The sequence below is a fragment of the Morone saxatilis genome, unplaced genomic scaffold (assembly GCF_004916995.1).
Source record: "Morone saxatilis isolate NCDOM2014 unplaced genomic scaffold, NCSU_SB_2.0 Contig1, whole genome shotgun sequence".
NCBI classification, from domain to species: Eukaryota; Metazoa; Chordata; class Actinopteri; family Moronidae; genus Morone; species Morone saxatilis.
The window spans coordinates 6,397,756-6,414,076 of record NW_023339651.1 but is presented as its reverse complement, the minus strand read 5'-3'; the positions used below and the strand labels follow the sequence as shown (position 1 = coordinate 6,414,076).

At 37.3% G+C, this 16,321-nt stretch overlaps 1 protein-coding gene across 1 annotated transcript in view; it reads right to left on the bottom strand.

Annotated features, from left to right (window-relative positions):
- Positions 1-4,747: 4,747 nt before the first annotated feature.
- LOC118331806 (melanopsin-A-like) overlaps positions 4,748-16,321 on the bottom strand; it is a 27,309-nt gene continuing 15,735 nt past the window's right edge. The window contains exons 5-11 of the mRNA XM_035666889.1: positions 16,087-16,258; positions 15,492-15,653; positions 13,921-14,028; positions 11,642-11,813; positions 11,336-11,524; positions 8,277-8,348; positions 4,748-5,051 (exon numbers count right to left, since the gene is read on the bottom strand). Coding sequence (XP_035522782.1) covers positions 4,854-5,051; positions 8,277-8,348; positions 11,336-11,524; positions 11,642-11,813; positions 13,921-14,028; positions 15,492-15,653; positions 16,087-16,258 — 1,073 coding nt within the window. The 3' untranslated portion in view covers positions 4,748-4,853. The remainder of the gene's footprint in view (positions 5,052-8,276; positions 8,349-11,335; positions 11,525-11,641; positions 11,814-13,920; positions 14,029-15,491; positions 15,654-16,086; positions 16,259-16,321) is intronic.

Sequence of the window (16,321 nt, the reverse complement as noted above, 5' to 3'; positions counted from 1 at the left end):
CACACACACACACACTCAGTGGAGGATAACAAGCATGATTACATACCAGAAATGTCACTGATACTCTTTTGTCACTCCTTCTTTTCACACTTGTGTACATCATACGCCTGCACATGTACACACACGTTGAAGGGTGGCCAGTGAAGTGCCTGCAGCACTGCTAATAAAGAGTGACCTCATATGGGTTTCTAAGAGATTGGACTCAAAGACAGACAGACAGACAGAGAGCAACACATCAGAAGCAAATTGTTTACCAAAATAAAATACTCTCAGACCAGACAGAACAATGCCATGAAAGCAGTAAAATATGTCAGAGCTTGAGGAATATCCAGTGGAACAACACATGAAACCTCTTTTTATGTTTTTATCTCTTTTCTTCTGTGGTTCTTACCAATACTATTACATTTAAGAATAAAGAATAGTACTATTAATTTAATTCATTTTGTGTTGTTTTTCTTGCATTATAGTGTAATACTATACAGCTTTTGGGGTCAGTGGTAGAATGCAGTACATTTAATCAACTACTGTACTTACGAACACATTTGAAGTATCTTTAAATTCATGCTATTTCATACTTATGCTGCACTACATTTCAGAGGGAAATATTGTATTTTTTTTTATCCCACTACATTTATCTGATAGTTACTCAGTAGATGAAGATTCAATTCAAGAGGTTTATTGTCCTATGTACAGTAAGAAACACAGTGGTTTATATGTACAATGAAAAACTTACCTTGCCCGACTCCCTTAGGCAACACACTAATAGAAAAATAGAATAAAGTTAGAAATATGAAAAATTAAAATATAACTAAAATAGAACATATAACTTTAAGTGCAGAGCATTGTACAGTAAACTATTATTTTTTTTTTTTTTGACACACAATATGTGTGTTGGGCTGATCAAATATTATACACTGTAAGAGACTAGACTACTCAAATGTGAAGTAGTTTAAATTAGCTCCACCGGGAGCAACTACACCAGTTAAATGCTGCATAATAACAATGCAATAACCAATACTATGGTAGACATACCACTGGTGGTAGGTGAGCTCCCTCTAGTGGTATACGGAGGAATCTCTAAAATATATATTTTTTTTAGCAAAAACAAACATTTTAAATATAATATTAATAATATACTACAATTTATTAGGAATAAACCTGCCTCTTGCGTGAACTGTCTGTAGCTGAATAGGGTCGGCCTACGCTAATGAAATCTATCGCTCATAATGGTGGTACTTGGAGAGCCTAATATTTTCTAAGGTGGTATGTAATGTAAAACGTTTGAGAAACACTGCAAAAACATATTGATAAGACAATTCTCTTTTACTTTTGATACTTTTGCTAATATTACATTTTGTAAGTGACATTTTCAACAAAAGACTTTTACCCGTAGTTGAGTATTTATGCAGTTTTGCGACCTCCCCCACCACTGCTTTTGTGTCACAATTTTGGAATTATTATACATACATTGTAAACCTCTCACTACATGCTTTGACAATACTAAATTTCATTAATATTAAAAAGCTAACTTGAACTTGAGAGTGAGACAAAATGCAGATTTTAATAAGTAAGTAAGTGAATGACTGTCATGTCTGTATCTGTCTCTCTCACCCACTTCTACTCATGCAAATTGAGTACCAACTCACACCTCTGCAGGGCGCCATAGTTTAGCAGGGAGGCCTATTCAGGTCAAACAGCATGCAGGAAAAATATCTGGTGTCTGACATGTTGAACAGATACACTGATGTCACTCTGTTATCTGATATCAGGATGTTCCAACTGTTAACTGCTGTGCTAGATGGATCTCTTCCATTTGGGAAAATTGATTTGTGAAAATATTGGTTGGTCAACACTGATTATGCATTTGGAGCAGCAGTAACCACAATCATTATGGTGCTGCACATGAATGTGTGTGTTTGTGTGTGTGTGTGTGTGTGTATGATTGGAACAACATAGAGTTCACTTACAAAGATTAAAAACCTCACCACTGCTTCTTTAGAGAAGTGAAGAGTATTTAAAAACGGAAGGTGTAATGTACTGAAGGACATGTAGAGATGAAATTATTATTTAATGAATTAATCAAAAGATGGACGGAAATATAATCGGCAGCAAATCAGAACATCGATTTAAGTTATTTTTAAGCAAAACTAACACAAATTCACTTGTTCCTGATTTTGAAATATAAACATTTGCTGTTTTTCTTCAATGATAATACACTAAATACGTTTGAGGTTTGATCTGTTGGATGGACAAAATAAAAAATGTGATGACATCAAATTGGCAAATTGTGCCATTTTTAACAATTTTCTAACATTTTATTTACCGATTAATTTACAAAATAATTGATTAATAAAAAAAAAAAAGTATCCTTAGTTGCAGCCCTAGCTTAATACACAGCTTGTTAAAGCATCACAAAAGCAAAGACATGGAGACACCAGTCATGCAGAATTTAGCAACATTTTTATTTAGAAAAATAAATAATGACACAAAAACACAAAACATTTTGTACAAAGAAAACAAAATCAACATGAAACCATCACTTCATAAAACATCACTTCATTAAAGCGGAATTTAAATTTTATATATATAATATTATATATTTATTTTGTCATAATGCCAAAAATGTAGCCGTAACATTTTAAAACATGTAATTCTGTACATTCATTAATGGGTGCAGGACAAACAAGCAACAATGGAAATGTGTCAACCTTTGTCACCTTGTGAACTAAGATTTTAATGTTTAATTTGATTTAACACACATAAAATGTGTCAGATTTAATTTGACACGTGAACAGAACAGTTATTACAATCGAAGTCAATGATGCAGCAATCTTAGGAATCTGAAAGGGAACTGCAATGTAGTGGAGAAAAAGAGCTTTGGGAAAGGATGTTAAAACATACTTGGTGAAGCAGTTCTGTATGTCTGTCTATGATGAGGTCTATGATAACAATTCTGAAACCACATTCTCATAAACAGTAGAGTCATTTAGCATCTGTATATCTAATAGTAGATACTACAAAAGAGTATGGCATCAAGAGAAATATGAAGTACAGTACTGAGTCCAGTTCTTCATTGGGGGCACACATACTCATACTCACTCTCACATACTTCAGCTGATGTACTGTAGTGTTGTGACACATTTTTGACCTGATTTGTCCTATCTGTGGTACTTCATGTCACCAGGAAAGGAAAAATCAATGACAAAGAGCCAGAGGGGAAACAAACTGACTGTATCCTCTCCTGCCTGGTCGCATTTGTGCGTGTGTGTGTCTGATTGCCCAGTTTAGAAGTAAAATACTTCATATTAAAGCTGCATTAAAGCGTTTCTGACCACTAGAAGGTCGTAAGACTGGAATGAACTGTCAATTCCTCCTGACGAACAAACAGTATTATCAGTGTTTCCCACAGGTCGATTTGATTTCTAAATTCATTTGCAGTGGTTTCATTTTAGAGGCAGTGAAGCAGCAGCAGCAGCATTATATCAGAGGGATCATTTTTTCACTTTTAAATATATGCACAAGACATTTCACTCAACCTGAACTTTCAGCATATTTCCACACAGACTATCTTTAAAATAATAAATATAAAAATACACAAAAGAAAACATAATTCCCGAGATGAAAAATGTACGTGTGGGCTGCCTTGCACACATTTGATATTTTGGAAACGCAGATGCTAGAAAGCTGCTTATTTACACATCTAGTAAAAACAGAGCAACATAAGTATTCCAATGAAGCTAGCCACCTATTAAATGTACATCCAGTATCCACTGTCATTTTACCTCTGGCTTCATTCACCGGCTCCTGAAAAAAGGATTCTCTCTTTTAGCTGCTACATGTGTGACTTTCTTCACCAGTTACTTTCATTTGACATTTTGCATTATGTAGGTGCAGTTAGCTTGTGCTAACTCGTGCCAGGAGCAGCTCACAGTTTGATAATAAGCAGCATGGTTTTGAGAACCAAAACAAAAAGGTTAAAGTGGCTTAAATCTGCATATAGTATGGTGTTGATTCTCAGTGGGATCGGTAGTCCTATCAGTTCTTATTCATAACCAGGAGTCATTTGATTCAGTTTTTAATATAAAAACTAGCCTACTGCTTAATGCATCTTTAATATCAGTATTTATAGTATATTCTCACATCCTCAATTAAAATAGGAAAAAAAAAAGAGAAACAACCAATAAAATGGCGTAGGGTTGGGTATGGAGAATTGGTTCTGATTTGGAAATGATTTCATATTTTAAAAAAGTGAGTAAAAAAAGTTTTTACTGTAGATGGAGGACTCATAAAAACTGTGCAAAAATAGTTTTAGCATTTTTATGAACCCACTTGCAATCATCATTCATCTTCTGTATGGCAAGATAAAGAAGATTTATATTTTACCTTGAAACAAAAAAATATGAAAACGTAATTTATTACAAAACATAATTATGTTTTTTTCTTCTCAAATACTGTGACAAGAATCTGAACCAATAATAAATTAAAATCTAATTGATTCCCGACCCTAGAGATAGAACTTTTCATATTGTGTTTTTAAGGCTAATTTGTTGCCTCCAGCTCTGAGGTAAACCATCTCCAACCATCATGATATGTCAGAAAAAAGTAGAACAATCACGTGTGTGTGTGTGTGTGTGTGCGTGTGTGCAAATACCCAAACACGTATTTAAGTTTCTGGGCATTCATGCTCACATACTCACACTCTGTTGTGCAAAAAAAATTGTGTATGTTTGTAAGAGCATGTTCTGGTTTTAAGTTACTAGCAAACAGCACGCTGGCACAGAGAAGTTCCATGGAGGGAAATACTGAAACACAACACACACTCTTTGCCTCTCCTTCTAATTTCATCCAGCTGTTCACGGTAATATTGTTGTCTCAAGCCTGGCAATGTCAAGGGGCTCCTTGGTAATCGGGCTGTATGTTTTGGTCAATTTGAGGTTGCCATGGAAACCTGGCGGACTGTGCAGTATGGACGGGCTGGATATGGAGGTGACAATGATGGATGACGTGTTACGCGCAATCCTTGGTCCCGACTCCTCCATCACGTTCTCCAGCTGTGTAGGCAGAGGGAGGGAGAGAGAGAGAGAGATGTTCAGGTATTGTGACTGAGACTCAACATGTCTGATGTGAGTAGGCGGCTGAATGTGTGAAAGAAATACACAGGGAGGTGAGGGTTAAAGGAGACATGGACGTTTTATAAACTGTTGCTGTGATTTGGATCAATACAACTCTCCCCCCTACTTAACCTGCCAGCGCAAGACATGAAAGAGTCACAGCTGATCAAAGGCACTGATTGATTGGATTGATGAACGGCTCTCCCACAGTGGCCTTGATGGAGTGGGACTGTATCACACGGTTCACCCCCTGAGATCAGTGGTTCTGCACTAGAGGAGCAAAGTACTCTAAATGAAGTTCAAGTAAATCCTTTAAGAAAGGTTAATTATTTTTTATTTCAACTTGAGTCTTATTTTTGTAGTTTTCGCTACAATTTCCATCAGTAAAAAATGTTATTGTGTTCACCATGTTAAAGGAATAGTTCTATAATTTGGGAAATATGCTTATTTGCATTCTTGCCAAGAGTTTAATGAGAAGATTGATACAACCCCTATGCCTGTTTAAAATGAAGGTGCTGCCAACAGCTGGTTAGCTTAGCTTAATATACAGAGAGGAAGGAGTGCAATGTGCACCTCTAAAGTTCGCTAATTAACAGACTATATCTTGATTGTTGAAACCCTAAAAATACAAGTTGTGAACAATCTAAGCTAACAAGCATTTACATAGATATATTAAGGACAACTGAATACAGCGTTGCGGGAAAGCTCCATTCATTCCTATACAAGCTTTATGTGTCAGTGACAAATTACCCGGATTTTCTGCATATGCCTCTGCATCATGTGGCCCATAGAGGAAGCGCACTAGATCCTTCCACCAGCCGAGCTGCTAACTTCCAAATTAGCCCTTCACTAACTTGAATGGAGATAAAATTATTTAATCGTGTGAATCAAACTTGCAGGGGTGTTGATGATGAAAAGAAATTTACAATGTAAGCTTAAGGGTAGAAGTCTTTTTGGGTCAATGTGCATCACGAGTTGGACGCCATTGCTGTAATTACACGGTTTGGCCACTATGTCAAATTACTTTCTTTGAGGCTTGAGCCATTAGCTGTAGCTTCATATTTAGCTAACAAACATTTAGCTTACATGTTCTAACTGTCAGCAAGTAGAGAATACGTTTATTTCCCAAAACCGTTCCTTTGATAATGTTAAGATCTAGGAATGCAGAAATACAAGTAAAAGGAAGTGAGACAGGATAAGAAATAAGTAGACAGGTTGTAAACAAACAGAAGAGAAACTTACTTGGAAGAGAAAAAATACTAAGGTGAACAGTAAAATGATTAACCACAGACATTGTCTGTTGTTGTTTTCCTGTGCAATGATGGATTATTACAGACATTTCAGGTGTACTCATTTTAACTGTTACCATCAAATAAAGGGGTTTAATCTGGTTACACTGATTGCTTGTTTTTTGCTCAGACTATGTTGCAGGGATGTTGTCATGTTCCCAGACCTCAGAAATCACTTTGGCGAATACAATCTTATCACAACAAAGATAAGATTTATCAAAAAAACAAACACAAACTTGACACAAACACATAAATACACCTAAACTCTTCATGTTTTTCTGTGAAAGTAAGTCTTTCTTAAGACAAAAGCTGCTTATGTGAACTTAAATCACGCACAACATTCTTTTAATTTCTGTAGAGCAGTCAGTCGATAATGTCTGTAAGGAACAGTCGATCAATCTTTACGCCACTTCACTCTTTTGTATTGACAGCAGAGGGCATCCAACAGATAACACAGTAAGTTGGTCACAGAAACATGGGGTTTAGGTGGGGAAGTATTCAGAGGATGGCAGGTTGAAGCTCCTACGCTTTTGATTTTCCACAAGCATTGATTAATATTGATGTCAGAGCAGCAGGAAATGAATGACATTGGACAGAACAGAAAGTATGATTGATTGCATTGACTAGAATGGGCATGGAAAAAGAGGAAGGACTAAAGAGATATGCCAACCGTTTCACATAACTTTACGCTTACTTTTAAACAGCTTGGTCATTTTCAGCAAGCTATTTGAAATGTGGTAGAATCATTGACCCTTTAAATACCCCTTAAACGCAAATGACGTAAGCCAGATGGGAAAAGGTTATGGATGGTGTGGGTTTCTATAATAAACAAATCCTTTGAAAAGACCAAAACAAACAAGGAAGTTTATCTCGGTTTCCATCTAAATGTAACGCAAATTTCAAGAAACTCAGCAAAAGTAAAAGCAAATTGTCGGAAGCTTCAGTGGACGTTTAATCCCAAACGTCATGATTCATTTGTAAAGTCAAGTCAAGATTTTTTCCAGGATTTTTTATGATCATAAATGTGCATTAAAACAAGGGGACGGAAACCCAGCTGAATGTTATCTTCAGTTAAACCCTGATGTAGCTTTTGATTCTGTTCCATAGAATTCCACTGTTGTCCAAAAACTATTAATAAAATATTCAAAAGTCCATAATGTTGCATTGAGTGACAATATTCCTTAATTACAATTAATATAGCCAGTGTTTTTATTCTGAAACAACTATGTAAACAAACAGTGACTACACTATTTAATCGTTGAGTATCTTTTGTGTTGCATATCACAATAATGATCTAATCTAAAACACATATGTTTTTAATGAGAAAAGTAACAATGTAATAATTGTGTTTGTCGCTGTGACAAGAAATATATGTTGACATGAAAAATATGTTGGATTAAATATAAGAAATATTATATACTATACTATACATAGTGAAACTACAACAATGAATAATGGATATTTACAAAGTGCATTGCTATAACAAGCATCAAGTTGTTGGCCACCAGTAGTAATTATTTTGAATGATATTTTGCAATACACTACAATAAAGACACTACTAAATAAAATTAGTGTAATAGTAATAGAAAAATGCTACTTTATGGTACCAGTACAATTACAGTGAGCTGAGAGGAATACACTGATCTATTTACTGTAAAGAAAGAAGAAGCTTCCACTAGCTTTTGTAAAACAATGGAGCTATATGGCGCAGATGGCTAAATTAGGTTTTTCTACACCAGTAATAGTTATGTTATGTTATACATGTTATTAAATAAGTTGTTGATTTTCATTTTTTCATGGGATTTGTTTATTTCTTGATACAAGAAATCTACATCTACTGCACAGAGGATGAGATGGATGATCAATGGACTCTTACAGTAGCAGGCAGATGACTGGTTTGCTGCAGACTGATGTCCGACATGGAGATGTCTTCAGGCTCTGTCAGAGTCTGAACAGTATGCACATAAACAAAGCCATTTAGTGTTAGTTATAATCAAAATATTATTTGGACTGTTTGAGCCTTCAGGTCACATTGTTACTGCAGTAAATACAGACCGACTTCAAATTGCGATTAGAACGCAGACCTTTCATATAAAGGAGTATCTCTCTTGAAAATCATGCCATGTTTTTTTTCCCTCCCATAGTTCACAGCTGTTGCCAGTAACAACCTCATCTCATTGTTTTCTAAGTAATCAAAATGTATTCTTAAAGGAATAGTCTGACATTTTAATACATGTATTTAGTTTTTTGAGAGTATATATATATGAGTGAGTGGTATTGATCTTCTCATGTATCTGTTAAATATTAAGCTTTAGCCAACAGCTGCTAGTTAGCTTTGCTTAGCATAGAGACTGGAAAGAGGGGACAAAGCTACTCTGGCTCTGTCCAAAGGTAATAAAATCCTCCTACCAGCACCCACCTCTAAAGCTGGAGTCTTGTCATCACTGTGAGGTTGCCAAGCAACAAGCTGAGACTCCAGGAAGTTACTGGGCATGGCCCAAGACTAAGTCCAGCATATAACCCACCATAAAAGCAGAACTTTACGCAATTTTTAAACAAATATATATAAAACATGCTAATTGGTGATCTTTAAATGCGCTGGTACAGATTGAGCTACCTTTAGAGAGAGCCTGGCAAGCTGTTTACCCGTTTCCAGGTTTAATGCTAAGCTAAGTTAACTGGCAGCTGACTGTAGCTTCATATTTAGTGTCAGACATGAGAGTGGTATCAGTCTTAAGGTAATGAGTGTATTTCCCAAAATGTCAAACTCCTTTAAGTCTAAAAGTATCAGATATTTAAAGTACTCCAGAGTTACCCTGGAAGTACAAAACTGAGTTTCTGTAAATAAATATTGTGATAAATTATTCTAACAAATATCTGCTAAAGAAAAGAAAATGCACAAGATAATGAAAATATGGAAAAGTAAAGGTTGTACTAATCACAAAGGGAGATTTTCAAACATTTCTTCTCTGTCATTCTACCCCACTGGCTGAAAATGACATTGTTTGCAAGAGTAAACACCAATTAAAGACAAAAATAAAAGTGCATATTCTCTGCTCTGTGCAGAGATTGAGGCAGATGAAAGTCAGAGACTCCGAGACAATCAGCCATCTTTGACTGCAAACAACTACAGTACTTTGAAACATGGGGCTGCATCATGCAAACTGTGGATTAAGACTGAAACACCCAGATTACTGGATTAGTCTTTGGACCCTCTGTAATGGAATCCTCAGGGAACCTGACCTGCATTGCAGTACGCTGGTATGTGTGTGTTTGCATAATGTGAGTACATGTGGGTTATTTGTTTTTTCTGTGAACTAAGATGATTACACGGAAATGCTCCATATATTGAATGCCCCACATGGAATGACCTGTCTCTTTCCATTGGCTTGACAGCAAAAAATTGTTGGGTCCAAACAAGCCTCTCTATGTACGTATGTTAAGATGCTAACTATACAATTTCAAGCACATATTATTGTATGTTTTCCATTTTCTATGCCTATTATTTATGCCTAAAGCGAGACTTCAGTGGTCGGCCAATACTAACGCTATACTCTGTGAAATATCTCCAGAAGTGCTAAGTCAAAAGGCCACTGGACTTGCTTTTGATTCTTGAAGATGTCAGTTCTGGCTTACTGGTGGAGAGTCAAAGGCATTTAACCTTTGTAATGTTGTTCACCCCTTAAGAGTCACTTAAGGTCAGATGTGGGTCGTTAGTCCACCTGTCTGTCATGTGAGAGTCATTGGAGGTGAAGGTGTGAATGGGTCCTTAACTGCCTAGAAAAGGATGTCAGGGCAGATGTCTGATCCAAATGGCCACACTGGAAGGTGGAGTGAAAAGCCGGCCATCTTAGAGACACGATATTGTTTAAATAGGGGTGCACATTTTCAGACAATCTCTCCTGGAAGTCCTTCATGGTATTGCGCTTGGTTGTTCACATAAAAGTAACAGAAATAGCTGTGCAAGAAATGGGTCTTTGAGAGAAACTCAAACCCTGGTGAATATCGTTGTTTTTTGGAAAGTTACAGAACATGTTGGACACAGCCCCCCTAATCTGATATCAGAAAGGTGTGGGGGGGGTTTCTCAGGTTATTTGACCAACCAACAGAACGTGCAAAACCACACCCTTTATTAGAACTAAAGAAGCGCTTTGGCTGTTTTTGTAAAGTATTCACCTGGATTCACTTACAAATTAGTGGTGCATTATAAAACTGTGATGGCTGATGTCACCATGTCATACTAAGTTAAAGCATTTAGCCTAATGTCAGGTGATTGTGGTATTCCAGTCTAGGGGATGGTAGTAGTCTTTGGAAAATCATGTGATAGTCTTGGAGCTACTGAATTCTTACTGGAACCTTAATTTCTGTGACTTTACAAAAAATGTAAACAAGGAGTGTTTAACTAGACTACAAAGCAACACGGCAAGTGACACTGAAACACTGTGATCCCAAAAATCCAACCATGAAGTTACAGGGGACCAAAGCAATATGGATTTATCAGATTACACGCTAAGGAATCCGCTTCATAACCGTGAAGAGTCTGGGTTTTAAGAGGGCTCCAACTAACGTGACCTCATAGAATTACTTGCCATGAAATACCGAACATAAACATGACATTTATTGAATTTAACAGGACTCTAAAACAGTATGACCTCACTTCTCAGACGCAGGAGGTGAGGATTAAGATCAATCTTGACGTAATGCCAAAACAGAAGTGAAACCTCACATCAAAAACATCATAAACTAATGTGGGAAAAGTTCAACTGAGCACTACATGACACAATATCTCAGTCAGACGACACCCATCTGACACTTATAGTAATAAAGTTGGAAATGTGTGACTTTCAGATTGAATACATCTTCAGTTGAATACATAGTGCATATTAAAGTATATAAGTAACAGCATGTTGACATAAACCCGACCCCGATACTCACTGTGATCTGTGAGAGTAGACATATGGCAGGGTCAGTGGGGTTGTGGGCAGGAGTTCTTTCAAACTCTCCCGTGTTGTGACCTCTCACCTTTGACCTCTGGCTGATATGGCGCACCTGTTTGACATCACTGGACAACTGACGAGGGACAGGAGTCCGAGATGAGTCTTCCTCCGTGTCTGAGAAGTGGGCCTGAGGCACGGACAAAATCATAGACACAAGACTAAAATCATCAACTTGTAACTCAAAGCATTTCTCATAGGTAGCGTAAGACAGAGACATACCATATTAGATATGAGATACACTCACTGATTCGCTCTCAGACACTGAGGAGTTGCGGGGCTTGCTGAGGCCTCTGCTCTCTGATTGGCTAGTGAGGGTTGATCGGCGAGTGGACTGGAAACTGCTGCTGCTGAAACGATCTCTGCCAGTAATGCACAGCAATCGCCCGAGGTAGGGAATGTACTTGCTAAGCGCTGACCTGAGAGAGAGATAGAGAGAATATTTAAATCCATAATTAAACCAATTTCATTATGTGTTAGTGAAGTGTGGGGCCCCCTGACATCCCTGGATGCCGAGCTGGTATAGGCCAATTTCACCTTTTAATTAGAGTCTTAAAACAGAGCAATGATCATTCAATGTCACATTAAAGCCAATGACCCCAGCGGTGACATTACAGAGCTCTGTGTTGCCAAGAATAGAAAATATTGTATTTATTTCACCACAGGGACATTACCAATGTGCTTTTCTATTCTACGTCAGCTACGAAGACCACAAGAACCGTGATCGGTCAGTATGGGCTGCTTGTTTTTCAGGAATGAAGACGACATCAAGCAAGTTGAAGAAAGGCGCAGTAATCTGCTGCCTTTCATTAAAACACATCAAACAAAGGCTTTTGCATTTGTCACTCTCTATAATGAAGTGAATGAAAGAAACATGGTGATTGCATAACATTAGTGGTCTCATTTCCACTTTAACACACTCACTCTATATCGCAAAGTGAATGAAAGAATGTAAATATAGTTTGGGAATACAATGGAGAATATTATTACTGTTGTGTGTACTGACATGATACAGCCTGATCACATACAGTACATCTATCTAATGTTACAGTGGTGCTATGTATGAGCGAATCAGACACTGAACTACAAATCTAGTCTAATAAATACATCTTAAAAGTACAGCACAGCCCTCACACAATCTGGACCTTCCAATTTATAGCCAAAGAAAAAGAAAAGCACCTCAACCAGCAGCGTTGTTACAACATCCGGATGTAAATTCATGCTATGGTTTAAGAAGAAAACACGGCAGGTAGAGCTTCGATATTTTATAGAAATGAGGAGTAATATGAGGCCCATCATAAACAAGGAGAAACTTGTTTCTGTTGAGTTATGTTATATAACAACCTGAAGTCAGTTTAGTCAGAAACAGAGACACTGCTCAAAATCATCATTGCCACCCCAATGACCACATGAGAGTGTGAGAGAAACTTTCCCACACTGAAAACAATCAGGACATTTACACGCAGCACAATGGGATGGGAAAGGATGAACGCCCTCTTATCAAATTCATTAATAGACTTCTGCTCCCGCAGCAAAGCTACAGAGAAGTTTGCACACATAAAACAAGACAAGCCACCTTTCTTTTGGAAATAAGGGCATTCCAGGAGACCCAGCCATGTGGTACTCTGACTTTATCCCACAATTAGGCTACTACTTTTGTTATTCTCTCTCTCTGGTTGTGTTGTCTTGTGTTGTTTCGTATAACATGCTTTAGTATCAGCATTCAATTCAAATTAAATATTCTACCACAACCAAAACTGTAATTAATGGCATTAATTTGATTTGACATTAGAACTCTTGTGTCAGATACTGCCTGCTAAAATCTAAGTGCCTTGATCTACCAAAATGTTAGTGCCAAAAACACCACTAACACCAACTACTATTATCCTTTATTTTATTTAGCACTGATCAGACAATATTGATTATATAACCAGAGACTGAAAGAGTTTACTACATATGGACTGAGTGACCACACCCTAGCTATTGGGACTGGTGGACACGGACAAACCTGGCAGCACAGAGAAAACAGAGTCCGTTTTGCCAACAACAAGCAGAGGAAGAGCAAGAATTTGACGCACTTTTACACCAAAATAAAACTTTTTTTACTTGCCATGGAAGCAGCAAAAATATGTCAAAGCATGTCTGCCTGAGGAAAAACTAGAAACACATAGAATATCACTGCCTCCTATTTCTAATTTTAAATCTTTTTTTCTTGATTCTCACTATTACCACAGTTAAAAAACTGTGCAGCTCTTTCTATCATATACATTTTTAGATTCTTTGCAATGTCCTCATGTTTTTCTTTATTTGTCTGACATTTGTCTGTCACATAATATACTGTGTAGTATAGAAAAGTGGTAGTATAGTGTATATTATACTTACATTGTAAAGCTCATACAACCTACACTGGCAATACTACTCCAATAATAATAGCCTGGGTAAGCAGTGAATTCAGCATAATGTTATTTCCACACCATCAATTTAATTTGTTGTTAATAAAACCTAATACTTGAGTGTGCATCCTACCTGTATTTGGGATGTGTTATGGCATATATGATGGGGTTGTAGATAGCAGATGCTTTTGCAATCACAGCAGGAACAGAGTGCATATACGGAGTTAACAATTCAGCATACCTAAGAGGCAGGAGAGACAGATGTGGGCAAGAGGAAGAAAAATGAGACAAGGAAATGAGACACATTCATGTGACAAGGGCAGTCGTGGGTCTGTTTTCTTGTACAGGATTAATGGAAAGACACAGACTCACTTTCACTTTTGCCTGGCCAAGAAATAGTCCCTCACAGTAAACTAAACAACACCTTTTTACACTTGTTTTTGTACCTAATAAACAAACCAGACGTAACGTGTTGATGTTGCATTCATGTTATTGTTCAAAGACCCCATAAAATGTGTACTTGAACTCAAAAATATGTAGTAGGTGTAACATCTAATCAATAAACTCAATTTCACTCTATTAATAGCCAATTAGTTAACAGTTAAGATTGACTGACCCCAGCACTCAAAGGCAAACTCATCACATTAAGGAGGCAATGATATCATATGATATTTGCCCAGGTTTTAATAGATGTGTCTCTCCATGGGATTAAAGTTGGGGTGCAACATACAAAAACAGGGTTGTAAACAGTTTCCACTGGAACAACTTTCTACCAGATATGAACCACTTTCTGCCCATATGAACTACTTTACATGCAAAATAGATTTTGATCGATAGATAGATTTGGCCACTTAAAAGAGTGACAACAAGCTGTAAACATATTATCAGACATATTATCATCTTATGAAGTTGATGTGTTGAACTTGTTAGCCAACAGTTCACAAATGTAGAAGATACGCAGCTACAATGTCATCCATTTGGATTCATTTTTCTGGGCACAAAACGCTCCTTTTAGCTCTGTTTTTGGTCTCTACCAACTCCTGAGGGAAATATCGGACTCTTTAGCTGCTTAATGCTCCACTATGTTCACCAGCTGGTGTTTGTCTGCTGTTTGGTGCTGAGCAGATGGTGTACAGTAGGTTTTTAAAACTTTTTTTGCTGAAAACTGCTAAAGTTTTGGGCCGGACAGCTAAACAATGAGCTAAAACTTGCTACCCATACAGCCAAGTGGAGCTGCAGATTGAGGTGATAATTCTCTGTAAATTCATCACTATATGAATGACCACTGTCACACTGTTTAATACAATGTTATTATAAAAAATATTGTTTATAGGCTGTTTAACTAAGATCTGTCCTGTGATCCCATGTTTTTGTTTTTCATGATGGGGATTGGCTACCTCAGAATCCTTATTGTTGCTTGGATGCTTTAAGAGCTCCCCTAAACAGCAGACACCTAATCTGACTGTACTGTATAACCATTTGCTCTAAATGTGTCGGAATCAGGATTAATGTCCCATCTTTAAGGTTAAAATGGAGAGATGGATGAATAATGAATAATTCAATCAGAAATTAGAAGTAGTGCTTTATTATTATGAACCATAGCCCCCCGAAGTATAGTGCTTTGCTGGTTTTCAGTTCTTATGATGATTTTTTGACATCACTGGACTGTAAAAAATGTCTACACACACACACCTACACACTTACCCAGCAAATGCAGTGAGGGCTGCACAGGAATAAGGGGCCCAGGAGATGACATATAGCAGGATGACGATGAGAGCGATCTTGGCCATCTTCCATTCACTCCTCATCTTGTTGAACCTCTTTGCGGAGTCTCTGGTTCCCTCACAACTGATCTTTGTTATCGCTCTGTCACACACATACACACAGTTATGAAACTTCTTTTGTTTGCTTTTGCTTTCAATATTATTTATACATCAAGTTTGACATTTCAATATGTTTTTTTTACTTTTATTGTATTTTTCTTTACAGTTACAGACAGCTATAACTTATTGACATAGATATGTGTTATCATGTGCTCCCACATTCAATTTCTTCATCACCTACATTGCCAGTGCAGCCCGTTAATCCTGTATTAGTGTTCAGGTTGAGTGAGACATCAGTGAAAATCGATAGAAAAACCCAGACACATCGTTACTCAACAAGACATCAGTTTCAACACGCGCACAGCACCGTGTCAGACACCCATGTGTTTATTGATGCATGTGGGAGTGTGTGTTGCAAGACTGAACAAGATAGAAGCATGACTAACATAACAGTGTGTGTGTGTGTGTGTACCAACCGTGTTGTGTGCCGGATGGCTCTGAAGATACAGCAATAGCTGAAGATGATGATGAAGAGTGGAATGAAGAAGACGAAGATAAAGAGCAGCATGGTGTAGGAGCGGACAGAAGGGGTAAACGTCATGTAGTCCCAGGAACAAGATGTCATGAGACCCTCTGGGACATAGGCACCTGTGGGAGAACAGACGCACTATAGTGGTTGCTTTTCTATCAGTTACACCAACGGACACACAA